The 27,761-nt window shown below is 39.0% G+C and overlaps 1 protein-coding gene across 12 annotated transcripts; it reads right to left on the bottom strand.

The window, feature by feature from the left end:
- Nucleotides 1-17,212: 17,212 nt before the first annotated feature.
- LOC121985927 (receptor-like cytosolic serine/threonine-protein kinase RBK1) lies at nt 17,213-20,211 on the bottom strand. Of its 12 annotated transcripts, none has more exons than XM_042539655.1 (8): nt 19,904-20,211; nt 19,752-19,790; nt 19,597-19,656; nt 18,564-19,040; nt 17,994-18,492; nt 17,786-17,921; nt 17,548-17,697; nt 17,213-17,482 (listed from the first exon to the last, which is right to left on the bottom strand). In XM_042539655.1, the coding sequence occupies exons 1-8, from the start codon at nt 19,917-19,919 to the stop codon at nt 17,309-17,311; spliced, it is 1,551 nt and encodes a 516-aa protein (XP_042395589.1). In that variant the 5' UTR covers nt 19,920-20,211; the 3' UTR covers nt 17,213-17,308. The 12 variants fall into 12 exon arrangements, with proteins under 12 accessions (XP_042395589.1, XP_042395591.1, XP_042395588.1 ...); XM_042539657.1 differs by having other exon boundaries at nt 18,564-19,034; nt 19,597-19,659; XM_042539654.1 differs by having other exon boundaries at nt 19,597-19,659.
- Between the last annotated feature and the right edge of the window lie 7,550 nt (nt 20,212-27,761).

The raw sequence follows: 27,761 nt of genomic DNA on the forward strand, positions 1-27,761 counted from the left end.
CACATATAAAGTCGTTGAAGTCATTCTGGGCCGGAAGAAACATTAATGACCGTTGTGGAAATAATTAATTTATCACCATTTGTTTCTTTGGATAGAGCTATCTCAGATGAAATTTGGTCGAAGAAGAAGATATCCTACAATCATTTGAAAATGTTTGGCAGTAAAGCATTTGTCCACATTCCCAAAGATGAAAGAGCAAACTTGATTCTAAGACAAAGCAGTGCATCTATCTTGGATCTCCAAGAGATGAGTTTGGCTATAGACTATGAGACCCTATTAGTAAGAAGATTGTCAGAAGTTAGGATATGGTGTTCTTCGAAGACCAGACAATCGAAGACACAAAGAAAACTGAGACGTTGGTATTAGAGTGTATACTAAAAGTCTAGCTTTTTGTATAAACATATAAGAATCACATTGGTCAAATGTCTACATTTATGCTAAGTGTAGTTGTTCATTTAATTTATATTGTAGATAACATGGTGTGAGGAGACATACAGAAGATCATGTTATTAGATCCTTATAAATTATAAATAACTGCTCACAAGCAAGATGGAATGGGACAAACCATTGGAGTGGTTGTAGTGTAATTAGGTATTTGTTTATCTTGACTAATAAATTACACTAGTACATTATGAGTGTATTGAGCAGGACCAATTGAGGTAGTATCTTTTTATACTGACTATATAAAAGAACAATATCTCTATTATTATGGAAGTGTGTAACTCTTAATCATGATATAATAACAAGCACATATATTTAGTATTTATTTCTTTGATTTATCAAAGGGTGCGATTTAGCTCGTTAAATCAATAGACCCGATAAGTTAGGAAATGATATTATTTATAGTGTGTGTTGTTGATTATAGAATGAAACTGTGTCCTAGTAATCTAGGTTGATGATATCCCCTTGAGGAGCTCATAAGGATTGTCAAGTAAACCCTGCAGGTGGACTTAGTCCGACGTTACGATAAGGTTTAGTAGTACTACTCTTGGAGCTAGATATTAATTAAGTGAGTTGTCAATAACTCATTTAATTAGTGGACATTCAATATCTTAAACACAGGGAGATTAACACACTCATGATAAGAAGAAGCTCATATAGTAATATGGGATTGGTGCGGTAGTGCAATAATAACTCTTTAGTGAAATGAGATAATATTGATGAACTTGAGTTGGGTGTTCGGGGCGAACACGGAATGCTCAAGCTCATCGGGAGACCAAAACAAATTCCTCCTCTTGGTCCCTATTGTAGCCTCTTATTTATAAAGTCTTATATCTACCCAAACCCAACTTCTTACCCACCTTAAGGTGACCGGCCAAACCAAGGTTAGATGGGTTCAAGTTGTGGCCGACCCTAACTTGGAACTCAAGCAAGGGTGGTCGGCCACATTAAATTCAAAAGGAAGTTTTATTTTGTAAAATATTTCCTTTTATAGAGATCTATTAAAAGGATTTAAAAGGATGATTTTAATATAAAACTTTCCTTTTTTAGATTGATCATAAAAGGAAATAAAAGGAAGTTTTTATTTTGTTGAAAACTTTTCTTTTATGTTGGTTTTAAAAGAGAGTTTTAAATTTTTAAAATCTTTCCTTTTATAGTTTTCTACAAAGGAATAAAAGAGAGATTTGAAATCTTTCCTTATTTGTAGTTATCTATAATGTGAAAGAAAGATTTTAATTTTTTGATAAAACTTTCCTTTCTTGAAATCATGTTTTATTTTAAATTTTATCTTTTATAGATATCCATAAAAGGATTTAAAAGAGAGAGATTTTAATTTATAAAACATTTCTTTTAGAACTATCCACAAAAGGGATTTTTAAAAGAGATATTTTAATTTTTGTTTAAAATCTTTCCTTGCTTGGAGAACAAGCATGTGGCCGCCCATGACAAGAAGAAAAGGAAGTTTTAATTTTTTTGTTTTAAAACTTTCCTTTTTAGTCATTGGCAAGGAATATAAGGAAGTTTTAATTATTTTTAAAACTTTCCTTATTTGCCAAGACCAAGGAATATAAAAGAGATGGTAGAGGTGCCTCACCTTATAACAATACATCTTCTATTCCTCTCCTCTCTTCCTTGGTGGTGGTCAGCTCTTACTCTTTCTCTCTTCTCCTTTGTTTTCCCTCTTGGTGGTCGGTGGCATATTGGTGTGGAGATCCATTGATGGCCGGTTGCTTGAAGGAAAAGAAGAAGAGAAGGAGGTTCTCTTGTCTAGCATCCCTTGGAGGAAAGTTGGTGGCCGAACTTCATCATCTCTTGGAGAAAGTTGGTGGCTGAAACTTGAAAGGAAGAAGAAGACTTGGGTGGATTCTCGTCTTGGTAGATCGTCGCCCACACGATGTCCGAGATAAGAAGAGGAATATAATAGAAGATCAAGAGGTCTATAAGTTACAAGAGGTATAAATAGTTATAAGTTTCCGCATCATAACTAGTGCATCCTTTTGTATAGATCTTGTAAAACTAAACACAAGAGGTTATCGGTTTTAGTTATCGATTTTCGTTTCAATTTCATGTTTCGATATTGTGCTTCTATTGAGGTCTCTATAGTTAAACCTAGTTTACTGTAAGAAGTTAAATATCCAATTTCTCTGTGAGGCTTTGTCTAGGAAGTGGTGGATGATCTCATACCCAAGAAGGCCTAGTATCTCGCCATGTTTAACTTGGAAGCCGATCTTAGAAATAGATATTTGATAACTTCTGTAATATAGTTTAACTTAGGAAGATCTCATCAGTTGAACTTGGAGTAAGAATGTTAAGTTTCGTTCCCAATCCAAGTTTAACTTCTAAAGGGAAAGTTTGGATTAATAATGTTAAACATCATTTGCAATCCAAATTTAACTTTAGTAGAGCATATGGGTAGCTAGGATAGTTCTATGCTTGTATAAATTTTTGTACAGGGGAACTAGGACGGTATTCCGAGTAGCAACCAGCAATTGGAACCTAGAGTTGTTGAAAACTCTGAGATGATGCCTCAATCCCCATAATATCCAACTTTCACTGAGAAGGCATGGATATTGATGTCGAAGATGACAATACAAAAGAGATTGTCTAAGAACATCCACATCAGCTACCCTATCCAAAGATTTTATTTTAAATTTTAGATAAGGTAATTAAAAACCCTCTACATCAGTTACCATATCCATTCCTTAAATTTAGATTTGATGAATAGTGATTTTCTAAATTTAGGGAATGAAACCTCTATTCTAAAAATAAAATAATATTTCTTTTTAATCTCTCTCCTTCCATTCAATCTCTCTCCTTCCACTCATTTCATAAATATAATAATAAAAAATAGAAGAAAGAGAAGAAAATAATAAAAAAATTAAGGATGATGGAAATTTTAGGATATTTGATGTAGTGTGTAGTGAAAAGTGATTATCTAAATTTAATAAAGTAAGTCATTTACTCTAAATTTTAGATATAGTAATAGAGAAATTGATGTGAATGCTCTAACAAGGGGGAGGTGAACATAGTGAAAGAGATAAGTCGATAGAGCCAACCAACACTCAAGAAGATCTCGTCGAGTCTCAATTATGACAGTCATCTGGGGAAAGATGACCCTCAATACAATACAACCCTAATGAATATATAATTTTGGCAGAAGAAGGAGAGCCTCAAAGTTATGAGGAAGTCACAATTGATGAATAGAAAGAAAAATAAAATAAATCAATGAAGGAGGAGATGCAATCATTGCATGATAATCACACCTATTAGCTGGTAAAACTTCCCAAGGGCAGGAAAGCCTTGAAAAACAAATTGGCGTGTAAGTTGAAAGCTTAATAAAATAAAACTCAGCCCAGGTATAAAGCTTAGTTAGTTGTGAAAGGATTTGGTCAGAACAAAGGAGTGGATTTTGAAGAGATATTCCCATCATAAAATTTTCATCGATCAGAGTTGTGCTTGGGCTTGCTGCTAGCTTAGATTTAGAAGTGAAGCAACTTTATGTGAAAATTATCTTTCTGTATGGAAAATTAGAAGAAGAAATTTATATGGAATAACCTCAAGAATTAAAAGTTGCAGGCAAACAAAATATGGTATGCAGATTGAAAAAAGTCTTTATGGTTTAAATCAATCCCTATGATAGTGGTACAAAAAGTTTAATTCGTTCATGGGTGAACATAGATTCAGAAAGACTCAAACAAATCACTGTGTTCTCATAAAAAATATGTCGAAGGTGATTTCCTCATACTCCTACTATATGTCGACGATTTGTTGATAGTAGGAAAGAACTCCAATAGAATAGTTGGGTTGAAAAATGCTTTAAGCAAGTCTTTTGTAATGAAAGATTTAGGACCAATAAAAAAGATTCTTGGCATGTAAATCAGTCAAGATAGGTTGAAGAAGTTGACATGGTTATCTCAAAAGAAATACCTTGAAAAGGTACTTGAAATATTCAACAACTATAAGGCAAAGCCTGTTAGTACACCGCTTGGTGGATGTCCCCAGGGCGTAGCACAGATGGGGAGTGCATGGTTCTGTGGCTGAAAGGTCCAGGGGTCGATCCCCGGGGTGTCACTGCCTGGGGTTAACGTCTCCGCCATGCAATTTCCACCTGTGTACATGCATTTACCTCCCTCCATATCCGTGGGACCGGCTCTAGGGGGCCGCTGATGTGGCGGTTCCACTGTTTGTACACCGCTTGGTGGACATTTCAAGTTGAATGTCAAGCAAAGTCCGACAACCAAGGAGGAACATGAGCAAATGAAGAATGTTTCATATCAATCAGCCATCGGAAGCCTTATATATGCAATAATTTGTACCTAACTTGATCTTGCATATGCTATTGGTGTTGTTAGCAGATTCTCATTGAATCCATCATGAGAGCATTGAGCCGCAGTGAAGTGGATACTAAGATATTATTGGTGCAGGAAGCATCCGGCGATCGAACCGATATTTTGATTATGGTAAAGGGTTCAAGTTAAGTCATTTTGTTATCTAGTGTGTACGAATGAGGTTGCAGGAAAGTCCTAACTGCAGTTAGGCAAGTGGAAAATCTTAGGGAGTGATAACCCTAGGTCCTAGGGGGTGGTAACCCTAGTTGGTGAAAAACCCTAAGGGGCGGTAACCTTAGGTCCTAGGAGGTGGTAACCCTAGGTGGAGGAAAACCCTAAGGGGCGGCAACCTTAGGTCCTAGGAGATGGTAACCCTAGGTGGTGAAAATCCTAAGGGTGGGTAACCTTAAGTCCTAGGGGGTGATAACCCTAGGTGGCGAAAAACCTTAGGGGGTGGTAACCCTAGGTAGAAAGTCCAGTAGGTCTGGAGGACCGGACTGGCATCAGGTATTCTCTCCTGAGTGGAGTAGGTGAGGACGCGTTCCCCGGAAGAGGGAACAGTAGGCGTCGGTTCGACCTACGATTTCTGGTCGAAAATCTGAAGTCAGAACCGAGCAGTCCGATGACTGTCGATTACTTAATTTATTATGTTTATATGATGCTAACTTTTGTCTTGCAGGATATGTTGTTATGTTGTGGACTAACATATTTTGCAGGGACTAAAGTGCACACATTGCCTTGGATGAACAGTACCTGAGGCGCCCTCCATGGAGCTTGGAGGTGCCTCGGGTGCAAGGCAAGGTTGGCTGCGAAGAGGAGCTGGAGGCGCCTCCATGGGATTTGGAGGCGCCCTGAATGCTTGCTTGAAGGCGCCTTGGAGTATTGATGGAGGCGCCTCTAGGCGGATAAGAGGCAGGCAGCGAAGACTCATCGCAGCGCAAGAAGCGGGATAAACCTTAGCCTTTGAGGCGCCTCCATGAGGCATTGGAGGCGCCCTCAATGGTCAATAAAAGGTTGTCTCGACTAGCACTTGAGCACATCAACGAAAAGGCTATCTTTCATTAACAAGCTACTAACGAGACGTTCCGACAAAGCTACAACTCGATGCCGACGACCCGGAGCTTTCAAATTACTGTTTCCTCTGTCGTTGGTATAATTACTGCTTTTTTTATTGTACTTAAAATTGTAATCATTTTACGAGATTATAGTTGTTGCCCAAAGTAAACGTTCAACGAACGTGGGCCTTGGAGTAGGAGTCGTCATAGGCTCCGAACCAAGTAAATCTTGGTGTTCTTCTGTGTGATTGTTTTTGTGTCTCTTTTATTCCGCTGCTTTACTCTATAGTTTTTCCGAATCCGAAACGCGTGAAAGCCAAGAGCGCTATTCACCCCCCCCCCCCCCTTTAGCGCTTCTCAATCCAACAGATATCTTTGAGGGATAACAAAATTTTATTTATGTTTTGGTGAAGGAAAATCTTTGTTGAATGGATACACAGACACTCAAAATCTCTAGATATTTGACTATCATCGCTAAAACATCCCCGACTATTCTTTTTTTTTAAAAAAACATGCGGACATCCTGAATCACAATTGCACTTATAACCATATCATACTCTCGATTTAACTAAGATACTTAAATAGTTCTTAAAACCATTAACTACTAGCAACATTAGGTATTGATCATATAATTCCAAACTTTATTCTTTAAAGGAAACATTTAACTAATGCGGAGACTAAATTGAAAGGTCTTTAGGTTGTACTGCCATTATCCCGAGCTTGCTCACCTATCAATGTCTCCTGCCTCATTCGTCTCATTACCTGAAATAGTTAAAATCTGTGAGTCGAGAAACTCATCACATTCAAACCATACTATGCATTAATTAGTTCTTATATCCATGTGTCCAAAAGGGAAAACCTATCTAACTAAATCTTTATTGATAGTAAAGTATTTTCCTTGCATTTATATACTAAAGTATGAATGTAAACATACTACATGCAAGGACATACACATGAACGTAAACATAAAAGCATAGACATGAACATAAATATACATGGGCATAAACATAAGCATATATGAACATAAACGTGAACAAGAGTATAAGAGCATAGACATGAGTATAAGCATTCATAGACATAAACATACACATGTACATAAGTATGAATATAAGCCTTCACAGTTGGGCATGCTCCTTGAGCATGAGTCCCCGGATCATACCATCATCTCATACATGATGTTAACTAATTTCTTAGGTAAGCTTCTCGGGCTTGCCCGAGACATATCTTACTCGTCCCCTTGCTCCTACCATAATTGGTGGGGATCTAAACCTTGGAATGGACACCCCTACCCATACATACTTTAACTGATTCTATAGTATAAGCTCCCCGGACTCGCCTAAGACATATCTTACCTATAGTGTGAGCTACTCGGGAGGGGATCCCTGGATCGGCGCTCGAAGTTCCCCGGACAAAAGGTACCCGTACCTTGAAACAAAGTGATACACGGTACTCGGATCGCGGCTTAGTAAGCTCCCCAGGTTATAGGATTTCCCTAGATCAACACTTTGGAAAGCTTCCCGGGCTTGCCCAAGACATGTCATCCTCATACATACATAACTAATTCTACGATAAGTTTCCCGTGCATGGGTCCCCAGAACATATCTTACTCGTATATAAGTAACTAATTCAACTGATAAATTTTCTGAGCGTAAGTCACCGGAACATATCTTACCCATACATGCATAACTAACTTTAATGGTAAGCTTCCCAGGTGTGGGTCTCCAGGGTTACACTAATTACACTTGAATATGTACATAAGCATAACCATGATCACTACACAAGCATGGAACATAAATATAAACATGTGCATAAACGTAAACAAGATCATTACATGAGCATGAACATAACTAAAAACATGCACCCAACATAAACTTGATCACTTCATAAGTATGGACATAAGCATAGACATGTTCTCAACACAAACCTGATCCCTACATAAGCATAGACATAAACATAGACATGTACATAAATATGATTATGTACCTAAACATGTGATTACTACTTAAGCATAAACATAAACATGTACATAAATATAAACATGATTACTACATAAGCATGGCTTAGACATCAAAACATAGTTTGCTTCGTATCATTTTAAATTTCTAAAAAAAATCAATTACTAATCTAACATGTAAAGCTATCCCACACATTGATGATGTCGTAGCATTCAATTTCTAAAAATCAATAGCCATTTTATCATGCAAAGGTACCCGAAATTGAGGTTGATGTCATAGTATTTTTACTCCTAAAAAAAATAAGTAACTAATGTAACATGCCAAGGCATCAAAACATGGTTGGCTTCATAGCCACCTAACCGTAATCTGAAACTAATTTGTATTGTAATAATATCAAAACATAATTGCTAACTTTTAATTGGAAATAAGTAGAAGAACCTAAGCGTGGTCATAAAGTAAAAAATATGATTATTAACCCCTAAAAATAGCGAGAAAAATAATTCCTACATAATTTGAAATCTACAAATTTTGCAAACTATTTCGAACATAAGAAATTTACTAACTTCTAAGTAAAAAAACTAACATGATTATGATTGTAGAGCAAAAACATGTTTAACAACCCCCTAATAACAGTGAGGATAATAACTTTCATATGAACCGCATTTCACGAAGTTACAAGAACTAACTAATGCATGCACAAGGTAGAGGATGTGCATGATCACTGGGTATTAACTATCAAAACATGAAGATTTCAAGACCTCCTAACACCATTAAAATCGAACTTCAAGGGTATCTAAACATCCATGAATTTAAGGAACTAAATAAAGCATAACAAAGTATAGAACATACCTTAAACCTTTGCTACCAAGACCCCTCCCTCCTCTCCTTTGTTTGGAGCTTGATGATTGGTGGGAATTGGCAAGGGTGAAAGCTCTAGGGTCGGTGGTCTAGGAGGGTTAAGGGGATCCTTAATTTTCTTTCTTCCCAAAACTCCCTATCCGAATATCATAGGGGGGTTTATATACAAGGTTATGTCAAATCTATCCAAAGTAAATTTGAACGGTTCCATAACAAATTAAAATTTTATACACATTAATTTTCATATTAATTTTTCTGTGGAAAAATTTAGATCTATATCTCAACTTTATTACATACTATATATGTGTAATAAATTTTTATACATAATAAAAATTTACATCTATGAGACATTTAAATTTATACATTAATTTTCATATAAATTTTTCTATAAGAAAATTAGGATCTATATCACACACTATATATGTGTAATAAATTTTTATACATAATAAAAATTTACATCTATGAGACATTTAAATTTATACATTAATTTTCATATAAATTTTTCTATAAGAAAATTAGGATCTATATCACACACTATATATGTGTAATAAATTTTTATACATAATAAAAATTTACATCTATGAGACATATAAATTTTAGTTCGGATCCTCTGTCCCCATTTCTCTCTGTCCCCGTGTCCCACTGCCGATCGGACGGGTCATATTACATCTCAAGGATGCTTTGCAAATCACGAGGATATTGCACACATCTTAAAGATGTCATGATACATTGAGATGTAATCTGACTCGTCCGATCGACAGTGGAACACGAGGACAGAGAAAAATGAGGACAGAGGATCCGAACTGTATAAATTTTTACTTCCTAAACCATATTTTATAAAAATTCGGATTTATATATTTATCTTAAAAAAATATATATGTATATATCTTAATTAAATCTATTGCATAAAATTTATATGTAATAAATTTTATACAAATTTATGTTCGTGAGTCATATAAATTTTTACACATACCAAATCATATAAATTATTTTTATACATATAAATTTTATCCATTTAAATTTTATATGTATTAAAATTTAAACCTGTCAATTTTTAATGCATATAAATTTCTAAATCTGGGCTAAATCCTTAAACTAGAGTTACCTTATATGATAGTTATATTAATTACTAGTTTTTCCTTTATCCATTAAACTAACTATAATATCTTCTATTTACCTTTTTTCAAAAATTCATAATTATGGCTAATAAATCAACATTATTTCAATTAAATATTTCACCCTACTCTAGTTATGCATGGTATTAACCTGAATTAGTTTTGGGCACTACAATCATAGGGGGAGCTATTTCTTGACAATCAAAGTTACAAAAATATGTTACATTATAGACTACCGAAACAGAATACATAGTTGCCACTAAAGCCCTTAAAGAATTGTTGTGGATGAAGAGTTTTCTATTAGAATTAAGACTTCAACAAGTATATTTTGTACTATGGTAATCAGAGTGTCCTCCACTTAGCCAAAAATGCAAGTCTCCAATACCATATAAAGCACATTGATTGTCGATATCATTGGATTCGACAAATACTAGATATGCAATTACAAATTGAGAAAATTCATATTGAAGTGAACTGGTACGACTAGATGACCAAGAATGTTTCTACAAAGAAGCTCGAAGATCGTTGCTTAGGAGTCGGTGTGATGATATTCTCAAATTAAGTAGGAAGGGGGAGAATTTGTTGGGAATCCTCCTTATTGAGAAGTGTAAAAGCCACATCCCTCGTGAAGAGACACTTCCTTTTGAGAAGTGCAAAGGTCATCACATGTCTGGGTGAAAGTTTACTTCTTCTCTTACAAAAACCAGAAGAAGACAACAACAAATGCATTTCGAAGGCCACCTTGTGAGATGAAGAAGCATTGTAATTCTACTTATATAGTAGAAGTGATTTGTGGACGTAGGCATCAATTTGGCTAAACCACATTACATCTTTGTTTATTTCAATGAACTTCTACAATAACTATCTTGACCGTTGAAGTCCTTATAATCGAAGTGTTTTTTTTCTTTTTTTAAAAAAACATTTGTTTATCAAATCTTTCTATTTTTTAGCTTGATTGCATTCTACCAATTCCTTGGAGAGACAAGAATTACATAGAGAAGAGGTTATAGGAATTTTTCTTGTTTAGCTTGATTGCATTCTACCTGTCTTTGTCTTTCGGATTCTAACGAGCCGTCAAAGCATAATCTAAGCAATATTTATCATCTCCAATAGTCGAATCTTAAAAATAAACAATTAAAGATATAAGTACCCCACTCGGTGACAATATAATATAAGAAACCCTAAGACCATCTAAACAAATAATCAGGAAATATATATATATATATATATATATATATATATATATATATATATATTTGTGATATATTGCGCGACGCTGGAGTGCGCGACTGTGCGCGTCGCGTAGCATATCAACATTCTTTTTTTAATTATTATTTTTTAAGATTTTAAATTTAAAAAATTAACATTTCCTTATATAAAATATTAATACATAAATATATCCCCTAAACACATTATAATACTCCGTAAATACTTAAATTTATTTCATTTTTAATTTTTCTTTTAACTAAACACTATAACCCAATTGGGAAGCTGAACCATAAAGGTAAAATCTTAAAAAAGAAAATTAGCTTAAAAATTATAACCCAATTGGAAACCTGAATCCTAGAAATAAAATTTTAAAAAAATATATTTTAATTATTTTTTTAAATTCAAAATTTTAAAATATTAAAAAAATAAAGAAATTTTGAATTAAAAAAAATATTTCTTTATATAAATCCCTAATACGTTAAGATATCCCCTAACACATTACAATACTCTGTAAATACTTAAATTTATTTCATTTTTAATTTTTCATTTAACTAAATACTATAATCCAATTGGAAGCCTGAATCCTAAAGGTTAAATTTTAAAAAAGAAAATTAATTGAAAAATTATAACCCAATTAGGAAGCCTGAACCCTACAAATAAAATCTTAAAAAATATATTTTAATTATTTTTTAATTCAAAAATAAAAAAATAAAAAAATAAAAAAAATAAAAAAAAAACAAAGAAATTTGATGTACTGCGGGACGCGCACAATCGCACAGTATATCATAATCGTCATAATCGTGTGTGTATATATATATATATATATATATATATATATATATCTCATAGTTTTCATAGACCACAAGACTATACAGATAGACGACATCTGAAACAAAATTACAAAATGTAAGTACAATGAAACAAAAGTAAAATAAACCAGGAATCAATACATCGAGATCTCTGAGCACCTCTATGTAAAGCCGGGACCAACTATGATATCAAAAAGATCCCTATGCCTGTAAAATTGGAGACCAAGGAATGTAAAAAGTTAGCCAAATGGGTAAGTGGGTAATCAAGAAAGATGTGCATAAATTTAATGTTGTTTAAGAAATCAAAGGGGTAGAGTAAATCACCATCTTTTATTATAACTTAATTCTCCATTTATACATAAATATATATGTATAGTATCTTAAGTTATCATTATCTATAATCAGGTAATATTTTATATTAGAGTTTAGGATCTTCACCTTATCATCATTTGTTATCATCAATTAAAATAAATTCTCCAGTCTTATTATTTAATCAATCGGTATACAAGTTATCATGATAATATCAATATGTATATCAATGGTCTAAATATGATAAATCAACTAAAAAATGAATCACTGAAGCCAATATCATTAGAGTGTAATGTCATATGTATAGGCTAAAAGCCTCCTCGGAGTATAATACTGTCTCATACGTCATCTGACGTACGGGCTATCAGCCCTCACCGATGGAAGACATAATAAAGACTGACTGAGGGCTACATCACGCCACCACGTCTTGGGTGTACGGTCAGGTACTCTGGACCGCGGGCCGCTGTGCTACCACAATAACATGTGGGTGGTCCAGTGCTCCAATATAAAGCTTTGGTATAAAGCTAGACTCATAGTCTTCACTCTTTAATACTCTTCATTTACCATCTTTCTTATTTCACTTTAGGATTCCATTTTATCCATTTATCATAATTTTCTCTTTTCATATCAAATGGTCAATCAAGTTAACATTTTCGTATCAAGTCTTTTAATTTATTATCCTAGGGTTCACATATAAAAAGCTACAAGTATCAACAGATAGAATATCAAAAGCATGGAGTATAGAAGGTCAAGTAAGTCAAAAAGACAGGTATCAGCAGAAGAGTAATTCAGAATATTTATTTAATTTTTAAAACAACCCTTCCCATATTAATCCAGTATAAACCCACATGTGAACAAGAACTAATATCAATTATTTATCCTCCATGATTTTAATATTATAACTCATTTCGCTACTTATAATATCATTTTAATTTCTGTTTGAAAACAATTATATAAATATATATAATTTCATCATTTCTTTATTCATGCACAAGGATCATTATATGAGTCAAAAGAGATGTGCCCACCTTATATACAGCAAAATCTTCGAGTGTCGACAGGTCACCGTGCTCCACTTGAGCTTGGGTCTACAAACATAATAACAAACATAACTCAAATAATTAAAACACTACCTAATAAGAATAATGACCTAAAATCTAAATATTGTCTATGATTCAAAATCGGAGAATTATTTTGATCTTGCTAGCTCGTACCACTTAGCATTCCTAAATGAATCCTTTGTTCTAATCTAGATAGTCCTCCTAACTACACATCAATTAACATGGAGCATCAAATATACTTTCTATGGGTTACTGTGGTTGTTGGAAAAAGAGGGCAACAACTAGGGTTGTTTTCCCTTTGTCGCTGGCCGTCTTAGCTAGCTCCGGCAAACTCCGACGGTGTTGCCAAGAAAAGGACAGCAGCTAGGGTTGCTGTTGGAGAAACAAAAGGCTGCTGTTGGTGGGGGGAAAGGGAGAAAGCAACTAGGGTTGTTGCTCTTGGCTGTTGGAGGAGAAGAAAGGCAACAATGTTAGTCGGGGAAGGATGAAAACAGAGAGGATGGCTGCTGGAATAGTAAGGGGAGAGGAAACCTTTTTTCCTTTTCACCGGTTGTCTTGGCAAGCTCCAGCGAAGGCCATAGCTAGCTTCGACTACTACTGTGCCTGGTTAGAAAACAGGGCAACAACTAGGGCTTCGCTTTTCCCTCTTAGCTAGTGGTCTGGCGAGCTCCGGCAATCTCAAACGAGCTCCAATGGTGTCACCGAGAAGCAAGATAGCAAGGAAGGGGAAGCTTGTTGTCGTTAGAGAGGAGAAGAGAAGAAGAAGAGAAAGGGGTTGCAAGCTTCGGTGGGGAAGAGAAGAAAAAGGAGGGGGGGGGTTGCATGTGGGTAGGTATGGGTTGTATTTTTTTTTTCAAAACTTAACACTCGGTGGGTTTAGGTTCCCGACTTCTTGTCCCTCGGACTCTCCATCCGGTGGAGTGAGAATGATTGGGCTAAGCGTCCGAGGGACAAGAAGCCGGGGAGGAGACTGCTAGAGAAGAAGGTCGGAGTTGAGTTTAGGTGTGCTCAACTTCGGACTATCAGAACATCACAAAAAGTAAGCGCAAGGAAAAAATGGTCAATTCTGAGATTAACCATTTAGATGAATAGTAGTCAAGCTGTCTCAGATAGAACTTAAAGACCTCGAATAAATAGTACTAGAGGTGCATCAGGTCTGGAGTTGCCTCCGATGGCCAGGAGCCATTGCCAAACGGATAAGCAGAGGAGTCCACATCAACAAAGTTGAGTCGCCTCCAAAGAATTGAGGTGCCTCCAAGTTTTGATTCGAGACACCTCCAATGAATTGAGGTGCCTCCATTTGATTCAAGACATTGCTGTGTGGATAAAATTTTATCCACTTGGAGGAGCCTCCAACTGTTCAAGGTGGCCCAAACTACCAGGTCAGCAAAATGGTCACTTTGACCGTTGAACTATAAATAGAGCCCTAAAGTCAATTGTAAAGGACACACCTGTACTTGCATTTCTATTCTTATTTTTCAATGTCTGAGTTTTCAACTGCTATAAAGGGCTTCTCCGCCTCTTACCTTTGTCGAAGGAGTTTTTTGATATTGTACTTTCACTACCTTGATTAACAATCACTTAGGTTGTAACCAAGTAATTTTTTGCCTTTATTTTCTTTTATGTTTTTTTTATTAATTGTGTGTCCTTACTAAACAAGAAAGTAAGAGAAATTGTAACCTTGTTTTGCAAGTAGTCTATTCACCCCCCCTCTATCTGGTTCAGCCGATCCAACCCTCAATAAGATACAACCCTGATGAATATATAATTTCGACAGAAGAATGAGAGTCTCAAATTTATGAGCAAGTCATAATTGATGAACAAAAAGAATAATGGAACAAAGCAATGGAGGAGTTGCAATCATTGCATGATAATCACACATACGAGCTGGTAAAACTTCCTATGGGTAGGAAAGCCTTGAAAAACAAATGGGTGTATAAGTTGAAAGCTGAAGAAAATAGAACTCAGCCTAGGTATAAAGCTTGATTGGTTGTGAAAGGATTTGGTTAGAAGAAAGTAGTTGATTTTGAAGAGATATTTTTCCCATTGTAAAATTTACGTCGATCCGAGTTTTACTTAGGTTTACTGCTAGCTTAGATTTAGAAGTGGAGCAATTTGATGTGAAAATTGTCTTTCTTCATAGAAAATTAGAAGAAGAAATTTATATGGAAAAACCTCAAGGATTCAAAGTTTCGCGCAAAGAAAACATGGTATGTAGATTGAAGAAGAGATAGTGGTACAAAAAGTTTGATTCATTATGAATGAACTTGGAATAAAAACTCAAACGGATCACTGTGTATTTATAAAGAAATATGTCGAAGGTGATTTCCTCATATTTCTATTATATGTCGATAATACGTTGATAGTAGAAAATAACTCCGACAGAATAGATGGGGTTGAAAAATGCTTTAAGCAAGTGTTTTGCAATGAAAGATTTAGGACCAGTAAAAAGATTCTTAGCATGCAAATCAGTCGAGATAGATTGAAGAAGTTGATGTGGTTATCTCAAGAGAAATACCTTGAAAAGACACTTAAAAGATTCAACAAGCATAAGGCAAAGCTTGTTAGTAGGGGTGTAATCAAGCCGAGCCGAACCGAACTCTTGAATGTTTAAGTTTGACTCGTTTATAATCGAGTCAAGCTTGAACTTTATTTAACGAATATATTCATGGCTTACGAGCTTATTCGAGCTTTTATTGAGTCTAAACAAGTTTAATAAATATAAATTTAAATATTTATTAAAAATTAAATTATATATTTAGAAAAAAATTATAATATTTTTATTAAAATTTATATTTTTATTCTAATAAATAAATTTAATATATTTATTTATATATTTCATCAGTAGAGTGTAAAATCTATAAATTCCATATCAAAACTATTTTTTTTTTATTTAAAAGTTTATTCATAAGCTTAACGAACATGCTCATAAGCTACGAGCCGAATATTGTGAAGCTTGAACTTGGTTTGTTTACGAGCTCAAACGAGCTTTTATCAAATCGAGATTCGAATAGCTCATAAACAGCTTGACTCATTTATATCCCTACCTGTTAGTACATCGCTTAGTGGACATTTTAAGTTGAATGTCAAGCAGAGTCTAACAACCAAGGAGGAACGTGAGCAAATGAAGAATGTTCCATATCAATCGGCCATCGAAAGCCTTATGTATGCAATGATTTGTACCTGACCTGATCTTGCATATGCTATTGGTGTTGTTAGCAAATTCCCGTCGAATCTAGGACGAGAGCATTGGGCCGTAGTGAAGTGAATTCTAAGATGTCTTTGAGGGACAACAAAATTATGCTTACGTTTTAGTGAAGCTTGTGTTGAATGGATACACAGACGCTAATCTAGCTGGGCTTCAACAAGTATATTTTGTATTATGATAATCAGAGTATCATCTACTTAGCTAAAAATACAAGTCTCCAATATCATACAAATACTTGAGGATAAGCAATTGAGAAAGTTCATACTGAAGTGAAGTGGTCCGACATGATAACCAAAAACGTTTCGACAAAGAAGCTCGAAGATTGTTGCTTAGGAGTCGGTGTGACCATATCCGCAAAATTAAGTCGGAAGGGGGAGAATTTGATGGGAATCCTCTTATTGAGAAGTGTAAAAATCATGTCTCTCGTAAAGAGACACTCCCTTTTGAGAAGTGCAAGGTCATCACATACCTGGGTGAAGATTTACTATAAATCGGTATCTCTTACCAGAACCAGAAGAATACATCAACAAACACATTAGCAGAGCAACAAATAGAGGGAAGAAGTTTAAGTTCTCTTTAAAGACTTAAACTTAGGACCTGGTTTTATATCGAAGTAAAAGAAACTGTGTGAGTGTGTATGTTTTGAAAGCCACCTTGTGAGATGAAGAAGCATTGTGATCCTTCTTATACAGTAGAAGTGATTTCTGGATGTAGGCATCAATTTAGCTATCTTTGTCTATTTTATAAAAAAACATTTGTTTATCAAACTTTTCCAGTTTTTAGCACGATTGCATTCTACCAATTCTGGGAGACACCGGAATTACATAGAGAAGAGATTATAGAAACTTCTTGGACACACCGGAATTTCATCTCCAACATTCGAAGCTTATAAATCAGCAATTAAAGATACAATTACAGTTCAGATATTTTTTACAGAGTCAAGCGTTGAGATTCCGTAATTCACTGCTCCAGAGCAAGCTGTTTGTGCCTGTGCAGGTCCCTGAGGTACTTGGAGCAGGTGTAGTCATCATCCATTTCGCCACCGTCAAACAATGGCGTTTTCGCAACTCTTTCCTTCGATTCTCCTCCTCCGAGCTCGATCGATCCCTCTTCCCCTTGCAGAAACCGCACCACCTGCGCGAAGATCATCACACTTGATGATTTCTTGATGAAGAAGAAGCTTGTGGGGTTAAGCTCACCTGGTTCATGGCGGGCCTCGAGGTGGAGAGGTGATGGATGCAAACCGAAGCGACTCGCAGCGCTCGGGCCAATTCATCGCCGTCGTACGCATCTCGGAGAGAAGCGTCGACGAGTTCCTCGACGTTGTTTGCGTCCAGCAATGGTTTCGCCTGTTGCAAGCACGGACAGATAGATTCCGGCCATGGTTGAGGTCGGCGAAGAATTGGCAGTTAAACAAAGTGAGAAAACCATGTTTACCCAAATCACCAGGCTCTGCCTCGATGAATCGATGGCTCTCCTTCCCGTTACGATCTCAAGCAGCAGCACCCCAAATGCAAACACATCTGTCTTCTCGTTCACCACTCCATGCATGAAGTACTCTGGCGCCAAGTAACTGTCCAACGTGTTAATCTCCTCAAGAACAAAGCTCTGCCATGGCTGGGTTTACAAGGAGATGTCGTCTTACCCAAATGTGCCTTCGATGGGGAACACGACATGGTGATTCCACTTGCCGGGCAGCCACTTGGCGAGTCCGAAGTCGGAGATCTGTGGCTGGAAGTCTTCAGTCAGTAGTATGTTGGAGGCCTTGATGTCTCTGTGGATTATGCGTCTTTGGCAGCCTTCATGGAGGTAGCGAAGCCCTTGTGCTATGCCAAGTGCAATCTCGAACCTCAGCTTCCAGTCAAGCTTTTGCCTTGAACCTGAAGAACCATGAAGCACAGAGGCCAAGCTTCCGTGAGGAGAGAACTGCAAAACCAAGTGCAAACCACCTTCCACACTGAATCCGAGAAGCTGTGCTGCATTCGGATGAGCAACATGAGCGATGATTCCGAGCTCAGACAAGAAATCTCCTATTCGTTCCTCCTCGCCGTCCTTCTTTATCAGCCTCTTCACGGCCACGAGTTGGCCGTCGGCTAGGCAACCCTTGTAGACCTCGGCATGCCCACCCTTGCCGATCAATTTCTCTGTCAAAATTAAACAGAAACGAGAGCTGCATTAGAATCGATCGCTTGTCTTCGACAAAACTTTTACGTGCCTGGACAAAATCCATCTGTGGCAGCGGCAAGCTCTTCATAAGCAAAGCTCCTCCATGAAGGCCTTGCCATTTTGACCTCCAATGTACCCTTGCTGCTGATCTTGATCCCCTCCATTTTGATCTCCAATGCAACTTCTTTTCTCTCAAAACTATCCTTGCTGCTGCTCTTGATCCTCTCCAATGCCCCGCCCAAGCTCGATCGCCTTGTAATTGTTGGTGGAAACGTGGACAGCCTCGTCATCGATCTCTTCTTCCTCATTATTAGTCCTGCAATAAAGGTTCTCCAGTGCAGGCTGTGGGACTCCGGCCCTGGCTCAATTGATGAAGAATCACTGCTGCTGCTGCTGCCGCCGCCATCGGAGTCTGCAATTGATGCAGTGATCTCAAGAACTCCTCTTGGTGAGCTTTGGTTAGAGTCTTCATCAATGCAGGCGCTGTTTGTTTCAGATCCGGAGTTGTGTTCATTCTTATCTTTTCCTAAGATCAAGAGAAACAAAACTGTTAGCCAAGTCAAATTACTATCAGAGTTCTAAAAATTAGTTGATTATAGAATTATTGGGTGCAATACTAAATTATAGCCTCTTAGCCATACTTTACACTAAAATGATCTCTTCCAAGGGCTATCTTCAGATCAACCCAGGAGTTCTTCTCAGTGATTCTGATTATCTAATAATAGGCATAGATTGTCCTCTAATTTTTGTATGCTTACTCTTTGTTCTTCCCCCATCCTCTAAGAAACAGAGCCTTAATTAATCCATCAGACTGATCTCAGAACTTGCATTTTTGTTCATTAATCACACTTTTGTAAGTTTGTTGATGTAATTCTTGGCATTAATATTCTCAAATTGCTTGCACGTGAGGCATGTTTCTCACATATTGTTTGAAATTTCTCAAAAGGGAGAAGAAAACAGAGGAAGATGAACAGCAATCATACAAAACATAAATAAGAAAACAAAAGGCTCTCAAAATTTGACTGCACAGAGGGGGAAAAACTACAAAAAACAAAGGAAAGATAAATTGATCTGAAGCTAACCTTCTTCATCTGTAATCGAAGAGGCCTTCTGTGCCTCCCCTTGTGAAGAAAGCTGCTCCTCTACTTCTAAAAATACTTTATTAAATCCAAAAACAAAACAAAACAAAACAAAAACAGAGGGGAAACGGAAAAATAGTAGTGATAAATAAACAAACCTCGTTCAGAATCCAAAGAAGCTTCCTCTGGATCAAGCTCTGTAGACAATAGCAGAAGCTCTATGAGTTTCATCACTCAAACCATGCATGCCATAATCAAGTTGGAAAATAAGAGATTTTAACAGAAGAATCACTGCAGCAAAAGGCCTTACCTTCCTTAGAAGTCATCAAGTTTCCCTGATTTGGTGGCAAAATTCAAACTTGGGTGAGAGGAAACAGAAGAAGAGGAGAAGAGTTGGCGTCCCAGGGGTTGGGAAAGCCTTGCAAGTTTTGCTGGGTCAAGAAGAAAATAGAGAAAGAGAGAGAGAGGGAAGCAAGCAAGAGATGATTTCAAAAACAGCTGAGGATTTCTTGAAAAGAAGTGCAACGGCGGAATCAAAGAACGCAGGGATTCTTAAAAGGATGAGAAAACAAAAGGAATTCTTTATGAAGAAAAAAAATTAAAGAATTGAGAGGGAAGTGGATCAAGTTCCTGAAATGGAGCTGGTATCCTGGTATCTTTTAGGGGGAGGGGACCCGTGAAAAGGGAAGGTCAAGATTTACTTGGATTTGGTCATTAACAGTGCCTTGGATTGAGGTCCTGATTTTAAAAATAAAAAATTTATTAAACCCCAACAAAAGAAAGAAAGGAAAAAAAACAATTAAAATAAATTTAAAGGATCCAAAGAATATTTATGGAAGATTGATGGAGAAGTTCATTTTTGAAAAAGGAAATCTCGTTGAGTCAGATTTCCATTTAAATAAAATAGAATAGGGACAGTTTTAATTTGTATTTCATGATTTTTATGCATCCAATTTCAGTTCTATTTTTGATAATTTTTCAAATATGGACCTTTTACCCTGGTTCAAATTTAATTAATAATAAAGTAATAAAATTATAACTGTGTTTGTTGCATTCCACTATTCATTGTTCAATGTAGATAGTTGCACTAAATTAAGATCATAAATGAATGGTTTCTGAACAAATTTGGTGCTTAATTTAATAAAACCCATTTATATTAACATTTAAACATATTTTATATATATATGGATACATGTAATTTATAATTTTTTATAATCTTAAATTATTTATAATATATTAAAAATAAAAACTACTATAAATTTGTATGTATTAGATAAATATTTAAGGATATAATAAAATCGTTAGTTTAAGTTTGAGTCGAGATGATTTTCAGGTTCTATGAGTTCCATGACAACCTGACAAACCTCCTTATTGAGTATTTTTTGACCTTTCTTGTTGGCACACAACCCTGTTTATGTCTTTGAGTGTAGACCCTTTCAACTGCTTGATGTCATTCAATTTGCCTCGGGTGGCAATGTTGGTCGAGGAGAGAGCCATTTTGAGGGCCAATAAAAGTCAGCCTAAAAACCCTAAACCCCAAAAGTCAATCAAGGTTACTCGTAGAAATTATCTATTTGTACTTGGCATTGGTGCATTAAGTGTAAAGGTGTCTAGTTATGCAAATTGGATTTAGTGATTGAGCTTACATGTAAGTAGCCCAAAATGAAGAGGATTAGATTGAGGGTAGGTTGCCTCAATTGAATGCACTAAAGGGCAAGATTGAGGGTAGGTTGCCTCAATTGAATGCACTAAAGGGCAAGGTAGGGATTTCCAATACAAGTTAGGGATTGAGTGTGTGTGTGTGTGTGTGTGTGTGTGTGTGTGTGTGTGTGTGTGTGTGTGTGTGTGTGTGTGTGTGTGTGTGTGTGTGTGTGTGTGTGTGTGTGTGTGTGTGTGTGAAGTTGGAGATTTTATTTTAAGAGCATTAGTAAAAATTTAAATCTATTTTTTTTCTAAAAAAATTAAGAATGTGGGTGGGGCCTAAAAAATATTCAATAAAAATTATACCTAACAATATTAAATAAAAAATATGATAACATAGGGCTCACATAAAAATTATATGGAGATTCTTTTTATAGTGAAAAGCAATAAACAATGGTGTAGTCAGAATTTCTAATTAGGAGGCGAATTTAAGTCGGTCAGGGCACACTATTGAGATCGTGCTTGACCTCACGACCTCATTGCGAGGTTGCAGTCAAGGCGAGGCCTCATTACTAGGCCATGGCCAAGGCGAGGTCTCATTACGAGGTCGCAACCCAGGCGAGGCATCATTGCAAGGTCACCGCCAAGCCTTCACTAAGAGAGGAGAGAAAAGGGGAGAGAATCGAGCATACTGGCACTTTGGCAGGATGCTTGTCGATGTCGGAGAGAGGAGAGGAGTGTGCCTGAGATCGGAGAGGAGGTCGAAGAGGATCTGGCCATAGAGGAAGATTTTAGGGCACTGAGAAGAAAAAACATCGGGAATAAAAATCCTAATTAGAAAGTCAATTAATATTTGAGGGCATGAATATAATCAAAAGAATTATACGAACATATAGGAACTAGTTTCATGTCAATCCGAGGTCGTTTGATCCATCAACTAATTTTGGACAAAATCAACTAATAGACCAAACATTTTCAGATTGACATGAACCTAGTTTCTACATGTTCATATAGTTCTCCTGATTATATCTCTATCCTCAAACGTTAATTCAACTCAATATATTGAGAGCAGTGATTTTTTGAATATAAAATAGATTTTTCAAACACATTCGTGTTTAAAAAATTATTGTTCTCTATATATTGGGTCAAATTGACATTTGAGGGTATCGATATAATCAAGAGAACTAGATAAATATATATGAACTAGTTTCATGTCAATACGAGGATGTTTAGTCCATCAACCAATTTTACCCACTATAAAAAATCATGCATATAATGACGGAATCTCCGACTGAAATTAATTCATTCGGTAAACACCGACTGAATTAAATTCAGTCGGTAATTGTTGACTGAAATTAACATTCAGTCGACAATTCTCAATGCGGGAGTGGTTTCGGGTTTGCAAGTTTCAGGTTTGCGGGTTTGCAAGTGCAAATTCAATCGATCAACAACCTCTCTCGGAGAACCCCTCTCCTCTCCCGTTTTCGATGATCTCCTCTTCCCAGCAACCGACGACTCAGAGTATGTTCCTCTCCTCCTCCCTCCTCTCTTCTTGTTCTCACGCGCACGAGCCGGTCTCATGCCTGCTCACGGTTGACCGTTGCAGGCTTGCTCACAGCCAACTTATAAGTCGAGTAATTACTACTGCAATGGCATGCTCGCGGTCGATTTGCTGCTGCAATGGCCTGCTCGCGGTCGCCTGACTACAGTGTCCTGCTCAAGGCCGACCACCGACTACTGTGTCCTGGTCCTGCTCAAGGCTAGCCGCAGGGGCCTACTCTTGTTCCATCCACCGCATCAGTGAGTTTGGGTTTAACTCATCGATGGGTTTATATTTTGAGAATCATCAAAATTTCTATGACACTTGTGATCAAAATTTCGATGGGTTTAACTGCAATGTTGAATGCTTGTAATCAATTTGATTTGTTCCCACTTTACTTAATTCAATTCATACTTACCAAGTGGTCGTTGAAATGCCTCAATCATTTGTCTCTTTTAGTTTTGCAATTTCTTAGCTTATATTCTTCCAATGCTTTGTTAATTTAATGTTTCATGTTTCTCTTATGTTTTATCTTTATTCAAATGTAATTAGGTTAGATTAGATTAGGTTTCTTTAATGTTCTAGGTTTCGCTCCATGCTTAATTTTGTTGAATGTCTTACTTTATATTGCTTTTAATTTCCTTACAATCATAATTTAGGTTAGATTAGGTTTCCTTTACTTGCAATGTCTTTCATTTATTAGGATTTGATTCCATTACATGCATTGCTATTTCATTTTATAGTCTTAGCACTCAAACCTAAATCCCCTATTTTCATATCAAAAATTCAGAAGCAATAACATTTGATCATAGGTTTATCACTCTATCATTACATTCCTTGTGAGAGGCGATACCCTAACATGAAATTCATGGGGTTATTAGAAATTCTAAGTTTATAATAATTCCCTAAGAAATAACGTGAAATTCTAAGTTTGTAATGATACCCTAAGCAATACCTTATATTCTAAATTTATCATTTATTTGCTTTAGTGCAGAGGGGATTTTTAATAATATGATACTGATCCGGCGGTAAGAAGGGAGGGCCCACCCTCTGAAGGGTCCCAGCCTAAGGAAGGATGGAGGGCTGGCCCAGCGAATAATGGTCCGAGCGGAGCTATAGATAACCCATCCATGGGCTTGAGTTTCCGACGCCAAGGCAGGAAGATCGAAGGGCCGAGCGGAAGTCCGCTCGGCTGGGACCGAAGGGCCGATCGGGTGGTCCGTTCGGCCAGGATAGAGGCGAGGGTACAAAGGTGGCCGAGCGGCCTATGCGCTCGGCACGGGTTATGGGATGTCAGCAGAAGCATGTCTGATGATTAGGCCATACACAAGATCACACGATGGAGGATCTTGCCATCACATCAGGGGAAGGTTGCTACAGTAGTAGTATGGCCTCATGGACGTCTTCCTGACAGATCCATATCTGGGCATGGCCCTTCTGACAGACCCATACCTGGGCATGGTCGAAGGCAGGTGGTTGCTTTGACTGGTGCGCCTAGGCTTCTTCGAGAGGTCTATATAAGGCCTCTATTTCTTCATCGGAGGTACGAGGGTCTCCTACTTAAAAGCCACTTTTTTGCTATTCCTCACCTGACTTGAGCGTTGGAGGGCCGTCGCCGGGACACCCCTCCCGGCTCGGTTTTGCTGCAGGTTCGCCGGAGCGCTCGAGGATTCAGCAGGGAGTGCCACGTGCCCAGTGTCCGTTGGCTCCTGGTTCGGACAGGATCAAATTGGCGCCGTCTGTGGGAACGCTCCTGCATCCGACTGGAAACAATGGACGAAGCTGGACGACAACATACGGTGGTGCTTTCGACGGAAGAACTCGAAGCTCTGGTCGAGATAAGGGCCGCCAAACTTGTGGAACAAAAACCGAGCGGCCTGAGCAACAAGCAACATCTGCGTCAGGTGGCCGAGCTGAAGCACCTCCAGCCACCGTCGCATTCCATCGAGCCTTGTTTCGCACCCCTGAAGCCGTACCAGCTCGAAGAGATAGGGGATCATCTTCAGACGAGATGCCAAGGCGGAATGACAGAAAAGGGAAAGCTCCCCGGGCGGACTCATCTCCCGAGCGGATCAATCGCCAATTCTCGGAAGCTATTCTACGAGACCCTCTACCCAAGCACTACGTGCCTCCGACGATCGGCGAGTACAACGGAACAACGGACCCGGATGATCACCTGGGTAAGTTTGATAACACAGCTACACTCCATCAATATACAGATGGAGTAAAGTGCCGCGTCTTCCTTACAACTCTCTCGAGATCGGCTCAACGGTGGTTTCGGAGGTTGCCGGACGGATCCATCACTAGCTTCAAGGACTTCCGAACGGCCTTCCTCCACCACTTCGCTAGCAGTCGGCGTTATCAGAAGACAAGTGTCAACTTGTTTGCCATCAAGCAAGAGTCGAGAGAATCGGTGCGAGCTTACATCCAGCGATTCAACCAAGTGGCGATGGATATCCCAACGGCCACATCAGAGACGATGATGAATGCCTTCACGCAGGGCCTTGTGGATGGGGACTTCTTCCGGTCGCTCATCCGAAAGCCGCCCCGAGATTATGATCATATGCTACATCGGGCCAACGAATACATTAACGTGGAAGAAGCGCAAGCCGCCCGGAAAAAGGAAACTCCAACAGAGCGGGCACCTATTCAGGCCGAACGAAAATAGAACGCCGCTCAGCAACCACCTAGAGGAGAGGGCAAAAGCATCCGTTCGGCTGATGCCGTACCGTCAACGAATGAAGCAAAACTATAACCGGCGCGTCATTCCCCGATCATTCCAGGTCGGCGACCTTGTCTGGAAGAAAGTCAAGCCGGTCGGCGACGTCGGCAAACTTGAAGCTCCGTGGGCAGGTCCCTTCAAAATCATCGAGAAGCTCCGCTCGGGTGCGTATTATTTGGAAGATGAGGAAGGTTGCCAGCTAGATAGGTCGTGGAGCGCGAACCACCTCCAGCCTTACCGGGCAGGGTGAAAGAAATGAAAAATCAAGAGAACAATTCGGACGGAGATAAATTATCCGAGCCAAAATGCTCGACGCAGCAGACCCTGAGCTGTTCGGCCAGGAGTACGTTCTCCGAGCTGGGTGGAAGGGGCATATGGATTATCCGAGCCAGGCGCCCGAATAGCGAAGGCCCCCCAGCCGATTATATTCGCAAGCAAATGACCCGTGCTGTTCGGCCGGGCACAAAGACTGTCCAAACGCGAGATAAGATATGAAGGCCAAGGTCGCTCGACCTGGTAAGGAGTTAGCCTTCAAGGCCGTCTAGCCCAGACGTTAAACCGTAGAGCCGCGCCGACCGGCTATAAAAACCGAGCGGAAAACCGACGAGCACCGTCGTTAAAGATCGAGAGCCGCGCCGACCGGCTATAAAAACCGAGCGGAAAACCGACGAGCACCGTCGTTAAAGATCGAGAGCCGCGCCGATCGGCTATAAACACCCCGACGAGCACCGTCGTTAAAGATCGAGAGCCGCGCCGACCGGCTATAAAAACCGAGCGGAAAACCGACGAGCACCGTCGTTAAAGATCGAGAGCCGCGCCGATCGGCTATAAACATCCGCGCCGACGAGCACCGTCGTTAAAGATCGAGAGCCGCGCCAATCGGCTATAAACATCCGCGCCGACGAGCACCGTCGTTAAAGATCGAGAGCCGCGCCGACCGGCTATAAAAACCGAGCGGAAAACCGACGAGCACCGTCGTTAAAGATCGAGAGCCGCGCCGACCGGCTATAAAAACCGAGCGGAAAACCGACGAGCACCGTCGTTAAAGATCGAGAGCCGCGCCGATCGGCTATAAACATCCGCGCCGACGAGCGCCGTCGTTAAAGATCGAGAGCCGCGCCGACCGGCTATAAAAACCGAGCGGAAAACCGACGAGCACCGTCGTTAAAGATCGAGAGCCGCGCCGATCGGCTATAAACATCCGCGCCGACGAGCACCGTCGTTAAAGATCGAGAGCCGCGCCGACCGGCTATAAAAATCGAGCGGAAAACCGACGAGCACCGTCGTTAAAGATCGAGAGCCGCGCCGACCGGCTATAAAAACCGAGCGGAAAACCGACTAGCACAGACGTTAAACCGTAGAGCCGCGCCGATCGGCTATAAACATCCGCGCCGACGAGCACCGTCGTTAAAGATCGAGAGCCGCGCCGACCGGCTATAAAAACCGAGCGGAAAACCGACGAGCACCGTCGTTAAAGATCGAGAGCCGCGCCGATCGGCTATAAACATCCGCGCCGACGAGCACCGTCGTTAAAGATCGAGAGCCGCGCCGATCGGCTATAAAAACCGAGCGGAAAACCGACGAGCACCGTCGTTAAAGATCGAGAGCCGCGCCGATCGGCTATAAACATCCGCGCCGACGAGCACCGTCGTTAAAGATCGAGAGCCGCGCCGATCGGCTATAAACATCCGCGCCGACGAGCACCGTCGTTAAAGATCGAGAGCCGCGCCGATCGGCTATAAACATCCGCGCCGACGAGCACCGTCGTCAAAGATCGAGAGCCGCGCCGATCGGCTATAAACATCCGCGCCGACGAGCACCGTCGTTAAAAATCAAGTCGGACCGGCGACTATAAATACCCCGAACAGACGAACGAACATCAGAGTAAGAAACCGCGGAAACTACAAATATTAAAACATTCAGGCCCGATTGGGGGTTGGTCCTTCGATACTCGGCGTTTGTTAACTTCGCGCAGGCAAAATACGTGCAGAGCGAATAGGCCTCCCCGCTCGGACTTTATGCAATGGGCCAAGCCGATCGGACGCGTGACGGTGAACGCTTAAGAGCATGACTGACTCTAAGCATACACGTTAAGCAAACAAAAGAATATTATGGATAATGAGTAAGAAGACAAAAGCAGATGGGCATCGTTGCATTAAAGGAAAAATTAGGCCGAACGGCCCCATGAATATTATAAGCAACGGAAAGGCGACGAACGCCCGCTCGGACACATAGTCCAGTCAGTCGGACTCACTGCCTCCTTCG

The sequence above is a fragment of the Zingiber officinale genome, chromosome 5B (assembly GCF_018446385.1).
Source record: "Zingiber officinale cultivar Zhangliang chromosome 5B, Zo_v1.1, whole genome shotgun sequence".
NCBI lineage: Eukaryota > Viridiplantae > Streptophyta > Magnoliopsida > Zingiberales > Zingiberaceae > Zingiber > Zingiber officinale.